Source organism: Balaenoptera borealis, assembly GCF_965194805.1.
Source record: "Balaenoptera borealis genome assembly, chromosome: 8".
NCBI lineage: Eukaryota > Metazoa > Chordata > Mammalia > Artiodactyla > Balaenopteridae > Balaenoptera > Balaenoptera borealis.
This window is the reverse complement of record NC_138865.1, coordinates 112,338,194-112,351,963: the sequence shown is the minus strand read 5'-3', so window position 1 is coordinate 112,351,963 and position 13,770 is coordinate 112,338,194. Positions and strand designations below refer to the sequence as shown.

Genomic DNA, 13,770 nt, shown 5'->3' with positions numbered 1-13,770 from the left:
AAGGATTGTGTCAAAGCCAGGAGGAATGGTATGTTCCAACAATTACCAAGGTGACTGCCCATCACCAAAAATACACAACTCTCAGCATGTCTCAATTCCGTGGCCCATCCTGTTTAGCAGAGGAGACAATAGCACATAATCACTTGTCCTAGAAGCTGCAAACCCCGATGGTTGTAAATGACTAAGGCTGAATCTGGTCAGAGTTAGATACTGAGAAGGTGAAGTTTCCAAGCACACAGAGGCTGGGGGGAGATATTTCAGTCAGCCACCCGGAAAAACAGTTTCTCAGGCAGATGTGTCAAGAGTCGGCATCTTACAAGTAGTGGTCCTAACAGGTTGGATGAGGTGGCAATTCTGGAGTGCCAGAAGAACTTTGCCAAAGAGAATCATGTCACCTCTAGTGGTGACAGTACTGAAGTTTTTATTTTTTATTTTCTTAATTTATTTATTTTATTTATTTTTTTTTTGGCTGCATTGGGTCTTCGTTGCTGCACACGGGCTTTCTCTAGTTGCGGTGAGTGGGGCTACTCTTCGTTGTGGTGCGCAGGCTTCTCATTGCAGTGGCTTCTCCTGTTGCGGAGCACGGGCTCTAGGCACGCAGGCTTCGGTAGTTGAGGCTTGCGGGTTCTAGACTACAGGCTCAGTAGTTATGGCACAGGCTTAGGTGCTCCATGGCACGTGGGATCTTTCCGGACCAGGGCTCAAACGCATGTCCCCTGCATTGGCAGGCGGATTCTTTTTGTTTGTTTGTTTGTGTGTTAGTTTCTGCTCTATAACAAAGTGAATCAGCTATACATATACATATGTCCCCATATCTCCTCCCTCTTGCGTCTCCCTCCCACCCTCCCCATCCCACCGCTCTAGGTGGTCACAAAGCACCGAGCTGGTCTCCCTGTGCTATATGGCTGCTTCCCACTAGCTATCTATTTTACATTTGGTAGTATTTATAAGTCCATGCCACTCTCTCACTTCGTCCCAGCTTACCCTTCCCCCTCCCCGTGTCCTCAAGTCCATTCTCTACATCTGCGTCTTTATTCCTGTCCTGCACCTAGGTTCTTCAGAACCATTTTTTTTTCTTTTTTTAGATTCCATATATATGTGTTAGCATACGGTATATGTTTTTCTCTTTCTGACTTATTTCACTCTGTATGACAGACTCTATGTCCATCCACCTCACTACAAATAACTCAATTTCGTTTCTTTTTATGGCTGAGTAATATTCCATTGTATATATGTGCCACATCTTCTTTATCCATTCATCTGTTGATGGACACTTAGGTTGCTTCCAAGTCCTGGCTATTGTAAATAGAGCTCACAGGCTAATTCTTAACCACTGTGCCACCAGGGAAGCCCTGAAGTTTTTAATAGTGGAAAATGTGAATCTAAACTTGAAGACCTTGACACCTCCCAGTCGTGAGCTTCACAGGATGACTTCTTCTGCAGCAGGCAGAAGGCTGTGGGTCATCATTCAGGTTTTCAGGCTTGATAGGATAGCCTCTCGTGTGTATGAGTGGATAGCAGTTCAACACAGTGGTTTCCAAAACAGAATGCCTCTACTCACTTCTGTATGTATATTTAATACAGGGATCTGCAAACTATGGCCTGGTTTTGTACTGTCTGGTAGCTTAGAATCCTTTATACGTTTTTAAAGGGTTGTGAAAAAAGAAAAGTTAAATATGCTATAGACACCGTATTTGGCCTGCAATACCTAAAATATTCACCGTCTGGCCATTTACAGAAAGTTTGCCAATCCCTGGTTCAGTATATGTTCATGTAGCCTGTGTTACATGATTGTATAATTTATCATATAGATTCATAGAACCTGTTTTTTTCTCAAAAAATTAATGGAATTGTCTTATTAATATTTTAAGTATGAATTGACATCAACCTCCTACAAATTTTCCTTCCGTTTTGAATTCCTCTTCTGACAGTGTGTCAGCCTAGATGATCTAAAATAGTGTCTTCAAAACACCTAGAAGTACTGGCTAAAAAAGAGCAACCATTGCGGGACTTCCCTGATGGTGCAGCGGTTAAGAATCCGGCTGCCAGTACAGGGGACACGGGTTTAATCCCTGGTCTGGGAAGATCCCACATGCCACAGAGCAACTAAGCCTGTGTGCTACAACTACTGAAGCCCGTGTGCCTAGAGCCCGTGCTCCGCAACAAAGAGTAGCCACCACAATGAGAAGCCTGTGCACTGCAGCAAAGAGTGGCCCCTGCTCGCCACAACTAGAGAAAGCCCACGCACAGCAACGAAGACCCAATGCAGCCAAAAATCAATAAATAAAATAAATAAATTTGGGGCTTCCCTCATGGCGCAGTGGTTGAGAATCTGCCTGCCAGTGCAGGGGACACGGGTTCCATCCCTGGTCCGGGAAGATCCTGCATGCTGCGGAGCAACACAGTGCACCAGTGCTGTGTGCGCCACAACTACTGAGCCTGCGCTCTAGAGCCCGCGAGCCCCAACTACTGAGCCCGTGTGGAACAGCTCCTGAAGCCCGCGCACCTAGAGCCTGTGCTCTGCAACAGGAGAAGCCACCACAATGAGAAGCCCGTGTACCGCAATGAAGAGTAGCCCCCGCTCGCTGCAACCAGAGAAAAGCCTGTGCGCAGCAGTGAAGACCCAACGCAGCCAGAAACAATAAATAAAATTAAAAATAAATAAAAATTTTTAAATAAATAAATTTATTTAATAAAAAAGGATCAACCATCCCTTTAAATGGAAAACTTAGCTGTCAAGAACGTGAGGGAAATCCCCAGGTCATTAACCCTCTGACCAGTGCTATGACAGCCTTGCAGGGGCATGGTTGGTTTTGGTGACATAAAGGAACTTCTAAGGATTTCTTCAGGAAGAGGAAAATTGAAACTAAAAGGAAAGGATGATATACAAGGATTCATGAGAAGAAATTATCCCCTGGCTTGCTAAAAAGGCATGGACTTTATAAGACAGTAATCATTGTAATAATGGCTAATTGAGGTTATTAAGATAAAATCGGGCCAAATCCTGGAAAACAACGTGAAAGAAGGGAGAAAATAAAGAATTCAACCATACTAATAAGATCCATTTATTGTTCAGAGGAAGCTTAGAGTAAGTAAAGTTTGCTTATTAAAATATTAAGAAAAATATTTTTAAAGAACGTAAGGAGAAGGTGTAAATTCAAAACAGGTTGAAGGGGGAGGAAAGTGAATTATGATCATTCCAGTAAAAAGTATGAAAAGAATATATATGAAGAAAAGTATAATTATAGCATGAAATAATAAAGTAGAAACAAGTCCAAGTACATTGGTAATCATAGTCAATGAAAGTGATCTAAACTTCCTAGGGAAAAGTCAGAGATTATCAGTATGCCTTTTTAAGAAAAATTCAATAATATACTATCTACAAGAGGTCCTCCAAAGATATAAGGTACATAGGAAAAGACAAATGAGACAGATACTAAGGGGAAGAAATGCTGCTCTATTTATGTATACATTATTTATATTTAAGGCAGAAAATATTATTAAGGATGGAGCTTTACTTCATAATGATAAAAGGAACAACTCAGGAAAATAAAAAATTTCTAAACTTGTATATGCCCAGTAATGTAGCATAATAATAAACAAAGCAAAAAATGGCATATTTTCTGGGAGAAATTGATAAATGGTCACATGTATTGTACATGGAGATTTTTAATATAACATTTAATAATTTATGTGTGAAGAAGATAAGCAACTGTAAGATTTGAGCAACATAATTGAAAACTTGTTCTAATGTGCATGAAAGTGCACATAACAATAAGCGAATGCACATAATTTTCAAGCTTATATGAAACTTTTGTGAAGTTGACTTATATTTGCCACAAAAATAGTTTCAATAATTTTTCAAGTATACATTGTCTAACCGTGGTGCAATTCCATTAAAAATTAAGAACGAGACATAGTTTAAAAAAATCATTATGTTAATCAGTAGACACATTTCTAAATAATTCATGGGTCAAAGGGGAATTTAAAAAATTTTTATTATGGAAAATGGGAAACATATACAAAAAATATATTGTTGTAAGGTTATTATATTTGTAATGCAGGGTGTGGAAAACAGGAAATAGAAATTGGAAATGTCCGGTTTGAATTGATAAGGGATAAATATATATATGTATTTTTGGCTACACTGTGAGGCTTGAGGGATATTAGTTCCCCGATCAGGGATCGAACCCAGGCCCTCAGCAGTGAGAGCTCGGAGTCCTAACCACTGGACTGCCAGGGAATTCCAGATAGGGATAAGTATTAAGGGTCAGGCGTGAAGAGGTGTAATATAGATTGTAAATAGCCTTTAATAAGTTAAGGACGTGTGTTGCTATTCCTAGCAATCACGAAAAGAACAGTAATGAAGGAGTATAAGTAAGAAGCTGATAGAGGGTATAAAATAGAATACTAAAATGTATTTGATTAGCTGAAAAGAAAGCAAGGAGGGAGCAGTAGAGGACCACAAACACAGAAGGGGCAAGTAGAGAACAAATAGCAGAGTGAGAGTTGCAAACTCAGCCAAGGCAACAGTAAGGCTAAATGTAAATGGTCTGAGTTCCTGAGTGTACATGGCAGAGATTGCCAAAGTGGATAAAAAAGCAAGACCTAACTATATACTGTCTACAAAAGATGCATTACAATGAAAAGACACAGGTACTTGAAAGTAGAGGGATAGAAAAAGATATGGCATACAAATAGTAAGCATAAGGAAACTGGCTTGATTGTATTAACGTTAGAAAAATAAGATTTCAAAACAAAGACTGATCTTCCTAGAACTCTTTTTGCCTCATATTTTCCTGACTTTGTCTTCTCATCTTTTTTTAATTTAAAAAATTTATTTATTTATTTATTTATTTATTTATTTATTTTTGGCTGCGTTGGGTCTTCGTTGCTGCACACAGGCTTTCTCTAGTTGTGGCGAGCAGGGGCTACTCTTCATTGTGGTGCATGGGCTTCTCATTGCAGTGGCTTCTCTTGTTGCAGAGCACAAGTTCTAGGCACGCAGGCTTCAGTAGCTGTGGCACACGGGCTCAGTAGTTGGGGCTCACAGGCTGTAGAGCGCAGGCTCAGTAGTTGTGGCGCACGGGCTTTGTTGCTCCGCAGCATGTGGGATCTTCCAGGACCAGGGCTCGAACCTGTGTTCCCTGCATTGGCAGGCGGATTCTTAACCACTGTGCCACCAGGGAAGCCATCATCTTCCTTATAATCTTTTTTTTTTTAATTTTTTTTAGTGGGGTATAGTTGTTTTACAATGTTGTGTTAGTTTCTACTGTAACGTCTTCCTTATAGTCTTAACTTAAACATTACTCTCGCTAAGACGCCTTCTCTCACCCAAGATCCTGTCCTGTGGGCTCAAATTGTAATCATTGTAATATTTTGTAATATTACATCATTGTAATATTTATTCCACTATTTTAAGTATTTATCCGTCTCCTCTACATTTTAAATACTTTTCTGTCTGTAAGGTCTGTGAGGGAAGGGACTGTGTCTATAGTTTTTTTTTTTTAAATCATTGTAATCTAGTACTTAGCATAGTGCCTGATGCATCTAAGTTTCAATAGATACTTGTTGAATGAATTAATATATGAATGAACAATGTAATGAACCACTGAGTAAGAAATGTGTTAAAAGACTATAGGTTATAGGAAGCAATGTTTATAACTGTGCAAAATAGTATCAGAAGAGTTTAAAAAGCTATCAGAAAGTTAGAAAAATCAAAAAGCATATTTTTTTAAATCTCATGAATAATTTTCCATTTATCTACCATAGACCTGAGTTGGTAGTTAAGAAGCTACGATACTATGCAAGATTTATAGTAGTTTGTCTTCTTCTCAACAAAATGGATGTTGTAAAGGATCTGGTGAAGGTAAATGTACTTTAAAATAATTAAAATCCTAATCTCTCATTGTCTATGGATAATTTTGTTTTTTAAAAATAGATTTAAGGTTAAAATAATTTTGATATATCTAAATCATTACAACTTTGAGAGTATGGTAACTTCTGACAAGGGTAATGATAAAAAATTTTTCCAGCTCTTCATATTTCAAATACACCAGAGATAATTGTCTTAATTTCTTACTTTTGTCCCCTCAGCTTATTTTACATTTCATCACCCATCAGTGAATGGTTGGCAAATGCAAACAAAAGTTAAAATATTTGGTTTAAGAAAATAATTGAAAAGTTAGGTCAAGAAAAATGTTTTACAAAGGTGTGAATGAGTTTTGATTTTTCCTTCCTTTAGTATGTCTGCATCACTCTGTCCTTCATTAACTCAGGTAATTAAGAGTTAACTGCATTCTAGATTCACTTAATATCTGTAATTATTGCATGCTACGTTCTGGTTACACTCTGTATTCAGTTAGTGGTTTCAATGGCATACTTCTTGATTTTTTGGTGCTCAAGTATAACACGCTAGTTTTGGGGTTTTTTTTATTGAAGTATAGTTAATTTACAGTATTGTGTTATTTTCAGGTGTACAGCAAAGTGATTCAGTATAACATGCTAGTTTTGACAAGCCTTCTTCCTCCATCCCCAGTTACTAATAAGATTATTTCCAAAAGAAATAGTATGATATAAAGACAAAGAATTTATATTCATTTTTTTTTATGTTAAAATTTTGGGGGTTTACCTTTAAGAGTTTCCTATTACTAAAGTCATTGCTGATGTAGCACTGAGTAGGTATGGGTCACTGTGGATTTCTATGAAGATCTTATTGATGTGTTATCATTTTGGAGTTTTTGATTTTGAAGCAAGCCCATGTAATTTTCACTCTTTGTTTTGGTTATAACTGGGACCGTATATTGATAATAATCAAACTTCTTAACTGTATCAGTTTCTGTCAGGAGTATGGTACAATATACAATCTACTTTTATGGGTTTTTTTCGATAACCATTTCTCTTCATGATATTGTAAAATCAGGAACTCTCGGATGAAATTGAAGATTATACTCACCGCTTTAATACTGAAGATCAAGTGGAATGGAACCTGGTGCTTCAAGAAGTAGCAGCTTTCATTGAGGTCAGTTCTTGACAAGAAAGGTTGTCATAATTATGTATGTAAATGCATATGTGGTATACTTTTTTATTGTGTGTATATGTCAAAAAGAAGGAATAACTTCTTATATTGACATTTTGTCTTGGCCATCAACCACTTACTGCTTTTTCTCCAGGCAGACCCTGTGATGGTATTAAATGATGATAATACCATTGTTATCACGTCTAATCGCCTTGCTGAAACAGGAGCCCCATTGCTGGAACAGGGCATGATTGTGGGACAGTTGTCTCTGGCTGATGCACTCATTATTGGTAATTGTAATAACCAGGTAAAGAATTGTGAAGGAATTATGCTTAAAATTCACTTTGAAAAATAGTACTTTTGATTGTTACAGAATTATTTCCTTGTAAATATCCTAACATCCATTTGCTAGGAAATAGTTAATTAAATTATGCTGTGTCTATATATGGACTGTACTACAGACATTTAAATGGTTTAGAAAGAATTTTTAATCACAGAAGAAGATACTTATGATATGGCAAGTGAAAATAATATGGACCTATGTAAACAGAATTATTTTATTATATATGTTAAAATGTCTACATATAATACATATATGCACAAGAAAAAGACAAGGAAGAAATTTACCAATATCGTAAAAGATTTATCTCTAAAAAATTTAGCAAAATTTTAAGTGATTTTTATTTTCTTCCTTACAACTTTCTAAATCTGTATATTACCTTTACAATCAGGCAAAAATGGGGGAGGAGTTATTTTTAAGTACATTTGTCAAAAGCAGATTTCAAATATTTTTTCATGACAGAATAGTCCCATGACGATGAGGATTTAAGGTACTAGAAATGTAATTTACTGAAAATTATGGGATATTGGAAAAGTCACCAGTGGATACACTTTTCTATATGCATTACTTACACAAGTTTTAATTTTGGATCCTTCCCTTACATCTATCATTTTTGTTGTTGTTAACTTTTTCTTATAATTCTCCAATTTTGGATTTTAAAGCTTTAATTTGCAAATTTCTAAATTAAAACATTTTAATTTAAATTAAAACCTTGCCTACATGAAGTTCTGTAGAAGTATTATTCAAAATAGAAAAGGAGGGGACTTCCCTGGTGGTCCAGTGGTAAAGAATCCGCCTTACAATGCAGAGGACACGGGTTCGATCCCCAGTCGGGGAACTAAGATCCCACATGCCACAGAGCAACTAAGCCCCGTGCGCCAAAACGACTGAGCTCGCGTGCCTCAACGAGAGAGCCTGTGTGCCGGAAACTACAGAGCCCAGGCGCCCTGGAACCCACGCACCACAACTAGAGAAGAGAAAACCTGCACATCACAGCTAGAGAGAAACCCGCACACTGCAGTGAAGAGCCTGCATGCCACAACTGAGACCTGACGCAGCCAAAAATAAATAAAAAATAAGTCGTTAAAAACAAAACAAAAAAACAAAATAGAAAAGGATACAGTCTTTTCTCTTCTTCTTTTTTTTTGCCATGCCACGTGGCTTGTGGGGTCTTAGTTCCCCAACCCGGGACTGAACCCAGGGCCCCGGCAGTCAGAACGCCAAGTCCTAACCACTGGACCTCCAGGCAATTCTCAGGATTCAACCTTAAACATTATGTAGTGCCAAAATGTAATGAAGTGATTTTAAAATGGGCCATAGTCATATTTCAGCCTGGCTGTTTTGCCAAAAGTTAACATGTTTTATGGGATCTAATATAGGTCTCTGTGTTTACGTGACTACTTTTTGTTTTTAAAAATACCCGTGGAAATTGATGGATTGATAGAAGTGTTGATAGATGGAGCGAGACATGATGAAGCAAGTATAGAAAAATGTTAATGTTATAGGATCTAGCTATTGAGCATAAGGATATCACTGTACAATTTTTTTAACTTTCTGTCTTTTGAAATTTTTTGGAATAAAATATCCAATGTCATCAGGTACACATGAAAGTCAAGAGTAATAATATGATTTTAAACACTTCAAGGTCTGCGTACTGCATTAACGGTCAGGTTTGTTTTCCTTGCAGGTTAAGTTCAGTGAACTAACTGTTGACATGTTCCGGATGTTACAAGCCCTGGAAAGGGAGCCAATGAATTTAGCTTCCCAGATGAATAAACCAGGAATGCAGGTGATCTCCCTACACCTGCAATTTGCTGCTTCTGCTCCTCATGGAATGCTATTATTCAACGAATGCCATGAGTGTGAATAAAGAATTCTCCTGATGAGACACAGGAGAAATAGATAAGCATAATGCTAATAGAAAAAGATATTTAATGAAGAAGATAGTAAAAATAGGCATTGATAATTCATATGTCAAGTACAGTTTGTATAGTCATCCGTCTGTATCCACGGGGGATTGGTTCCAGGACCCCCGTGGATACCCAAACCCGCAGATGCTCAAGTCCCTTATATAAAGTGGCATAGTGTTTACATACAACCTATGCACATCCTCTCGTATACTTTGAATCATTTCTAGATTACTTATAACATCTAATAGAATGTAAATTATATGTAAATAGTTGTAAATACGATGTAAATGTTATGTAAATAGTTGCTGGTGCACAGCAAATTCAAGTTTTGCTTTTTGGAACTTTCTGGAATTTTTTTTCTAAATATTTTTGATCCATGGTTGGGTGAATCCACGGATGCAGAGGACCGACTGTATGTGCATTGTTTTCTGTGTGTAAACATAGGAATCAGCTGACAAGCCTACCAGGCGAGAAAACCCCCACAAGTACCTGCTCTACAAACCAACGTTCAGCCAACTATACACATTCTTAGCAGCATCTTTTAAGGTATCTATCATCCAGTACTTTTTAGTATATGGTGAAAGTGTGCCTTAAATGGAATCTGAGAGTCACTCTTCTCTTTGAATGTTTGAGTCAAGAATTTAGGAAAAATATGAAAATGAAAACTGCCTTAGAATATCCTAATCATAGCTATTTTTGGAATGGAAATTGCTTATTATGTTATGAATGTTCCCTACCATTAATTAACGAGAATATTGATTAACTATCATTCTCCTTCCTCCGGGTTTTTCTTGCTAAACTTAGCTTTAGGCATAGTAGTCAATGCAGAACTGAAAAACAGGAGCAGATTTTATAGGCGTGTTCTATGAATAGAATAGCCACCTGAATTGTGGCTCTGGGAAACATTTTGGTTGTCTGAAAGAACCATGAGTAGGGAATTCCTCTCAGTTTATAGAGAAAGGCACGGATGGAAGTTTGTCTTTTAGACCTATAGTCAGGATCTTTACTTCTCCATTTTAAGTTTTCCAGAGAACGTTCTTTAAATGATGGGGTTTTGAAGCAGAGATTGTCTTCAAAACTTTTGGCAATGGTTATAGGTTAATAATGAATCTTTGCTGTGTAGACAGTTATAAGTTGGAACTAGCAAGAGTGACTTTTCTCTTGGGGGAGACCATTATATGTTAAATTAGGTTCTTGTTTTCCCTACAACTTTAAAATGTCATGAACTTTCAATAAAACAGTTGTTTTCTGTTTGTCGTTTTGTATATGTGATTTTCTTTAATTTCAGGAGCTGCCTGCCAATAGTGTGCTTCTGATTTACCTGTCAGCCACTGGCGTTTTCCCCACAGGTCGTTCTGATAGTGAAGGTACAATAAAGGAATGCTCCCTGTCGTGAGCAGGGCTTGAATTCTCTTTATTTTCTACAAGGCAATGGCCCATAGCCCACAGACAATCTCAAGTTTTCTAGGGAGGCTCCCAAATTTGAAACCTGGTCTATTTGCTGAATCGGCAATCTTGTAGATACCCCAGTCTGTTTTATTTGCTGAAATATTATACGGTGAAGTTAAAAAAAATCAGCAACTTCACATACTACATGCATGCTTCTCTAACAGATTTGCTGTTAAGCAAACACATATATGTGCATGGAATAACCAAGCCTAATTATCTACTTCACATGGTTGAATTTTTCTGAGCCTTCAGTGTGTTAGGGAATCTGGTCAGCGGTTTCACTGTGGCTGAAAGTCTTGTAGAAATCAGTGCACTTTTGTAACTGTGAAAGTTCAAGTCCTTGACATGATTTTATTTTGTGTCCTTTCTTTGGTTTTATGGATTCAATCTGTAGAATATTGGGATGCTATTTTAGAATAAAAACTTGAAGCTGTCTAGAACATGTGAGTCCAGAATATATGAAATTGGTTGAATTATATGTGTAGCTTGGATGTAAACAAGGCAATTAAATCTTTACCTGGACAAGAAAAAATTGTTCTTAACATCCTTAACATTTTCCTCCTCATTTGTTTGTTGAAATTTGCATTCCTTTATACAATGCATGTCCCTGCCATCTTCCTTGCATGACCTACAGATCCTCTTAAAGTGTTAAAATGAAAACAAAACAAGATAAATCTCTCTTCATTGCAGTGATTTTTTTAAGGGATAAAATATAACACTATGAAAAGTGATGCAAAATCATAAATACTTTAAATTTTTGGTGATAAAGTTAGTACTTTTATTTATAAATAATTATTTCCATATCTTATACACTATTGAATCAGATTTTCTGGGCCCCGCCTAATGTATTGATCTTGTTTTACTTTTTTCAAAGTACAGTAGTTACTAACTGAATGGTCCTTTGAGAGAGATTATTCCAACATCCCACAGTTACTGTTCCATTTACACAAGAGTTTAACTAACTGATAGGACCAGTGGGAAAAGGCTAATTCCCAAACCAGAATTACAGTGGTTGATGTAATAATAATGATAGTGGATTTTTTCCTACACTGGTATTTGGTAATTCTTTTCTTTTCTTTTTTTTTAAATTTTTTAAAAATTTTTTTAATTCTTTTCTTAAAAATGAAGTTTTTGTCAGTGAGAATTTTCAAGTTCCATTCAAAAATTTCCCTACATTTTATAATTAGTGGTCCTCTTAAAATTATATTTAAGAAATTATTAGGACTTCATTCTGCAACTTTCTTACTTAAATAATTTTGTTGAACTTGAGATTTTAATTTTGCTTGAAATGAGAAGATCGTTTTGAACATCCCAGATCTCCATCTCTTTTTTACCCAGAATAATGGGATGCAGTAGATTCTTGTTTTGTTTCTCATTATAATCTGAAGAACTGATGAAGATGGTCAGATGATCTTTTAAAATATTGGAACAGGCAACATGCTGAAATCATTTAAATGCTACGTTAAACTAAAATGCTAAATTTTCAATTAATAAAAATGTTTTGTAATTATCGTCCACTTGTATCAATGAAAGATTCACCCAACACCTTTGTGTTTGAACATCAGATCAATGCTACTCTCCAATTGAAGTCTAGGATTCTTCCCTTTCTTTTTATAGGTCCTTATGATTTTGGAGGGGTACTTACTAATAGTAACCGGGATATTATAAATGGAGATGCCATCCACAAACGAAATCAGTCTCACAAGGAAATGCACTGGTATGTATTATAAAAATTATAGTTCTCTCTTATAAAATATTAAGTAAAATGGAATGTTCCCTTAGACTGCTATTCATAACACTTATTTGGATTCCAGCAATATCTCAGGCTCTGACTATCTTAGGCAATTAGAATTGTTGGTTAATATTTATTTTACAATTTTTTATTGAGTATGTATTATATGTCAGGAACTATTCAGTCACTGGAGATCTGTTCATTCAGGTTGGAGGAGACAATAAATATATACATAAATAATAAGTCAGGACATGATGCATGTTAATATCAAAATAAGCTTTTTTAAAATTAATTTTATTTTTGGCTGTGTTGGGTCTTTGTTGCTGCGCGTGGGCTTTTCTCTAGTTGCGGCGAGCGGGGGCTACTCTTTGTTGCGGTGCATGGACTTCTCATTGCGGTGGCTTCTCTTGTTGCAGGGCACGGGCTCTAGGTGCGTGGGCTTCAGTAGTTGTGGCACACAGGCTCAGTAGTTGTGGCTCGCAGGCTCTAGAGCACAGGCCCAGTAGTTGTGGCGCACGGGCTTAGTTGCACCGTGGCATGTGGGATCTTCCCGGACCAGGGCTTGAACCCGTGTCCCCTGCATTGGCAGGTGGATTCTTAACCACTGTGCCACCAGGGAAGCCCAATCAATATAAGCTTTTTAATATAAGGTTCTGTTGGTGTGATATAGCAAAAATGAAGTTAGCTGTATGATTTCAAGGAGCTTTCATCCATGAAAGTTTGCTCAGTGCATTCACTGGTTGGGCCATTATGGGCTCTAAAATTTCCCTAGCTGAGAGAGAGCAGTCTCATTATAGAGGAAACTGGATGTGCTTGAAACTGCATTTCTAATAGCACTTTACATAAAAACATAACTCTTCACATTAAAGAGTGGGGAAGGGAGGGCAGAGAGGGAAATGTTTCAAATTATATGTATAATAGCTAACGGTCCCCCAAGCCATGTGTTGGTGCTGTAGTTGACCATAGTTGTAAATGATTTATATCAGAAAAGCCTGTATTTGAAATATATTGGGGTTTGATGATATTGCTCATTGACAACATCATTTTGTATATTTACATTTACATTTACATTAATATTTGTAAACTACCCACATTGTCCACCAACCATGGGAAGGAGCATGCACACCAAAATCACGACCTTAAGCAGTGGTTCTCAAATGCATGTTACTGGGGCTTCCCTGGTGGCGCAGTGGTTGAGAATCTGCCTGCCAATGCAGGGGACACGGGTTCGAGCCCTGGTCTGGGAAGATCCCACATGCCACGGAGCAACTAGGACCGTGAGCCACAATTACTGAGCCTGCGCGTCTGGAGCCTGTGCTCC

At 37.2% G+C, this 13,770-nt stretch overlaps 1 protein-coding gene across 8 annotated transcripts in view; it reads left to right on the top strand.

Annotated features, from left to right (window-relative positions):
- The window catches only part of SCAI (suppressor of cancer cell invasion), a 145,432-nt gene that overhangs the window by 99,125 nt on the left and 32,537 nt on the right, over positions 1 to 13,770 (top strand). For all 8 annotated transcript variants that reach the window (XR_014247770.1, XM_082403271.1, XM_082403277.1 and 5 more), the window contains 7 exons: positions 5,773 to 5,869; positions 6,923 to 7,021; positions 7,173 to 7,325; positions 9,046 to 9,147; positions 9,713 to 9,814; positions 10,557 to 10,635; positions 12,335 to 12,434. Coding sequence is in view for 7 of the 8 variants with exons in the window: in XM_082403271.1 (XP_082259397.1) it covers positions 5,773 to 5,869; positions 6,923 to 7,021; positions 7,173 to 7,325; positions 9,046 to 9,147; positions 9,713 to 9,814; positions 10,557 to 10,635; positions 12,335 to 12,434 (732 nt within the window). In the remaining variant the exon portion in view is untranslated. The remainder of the gene's footprint in view (positions 1 to 5,772; positions 5,870 to 6,922; positions 7,022 to 7,172; positions 7,326 to 9,045; positions 9,148 to 9,712; positions 9,815 to 10,556; positions 10,636 to 12,334; positions 12,435 to 13,770) is intronic.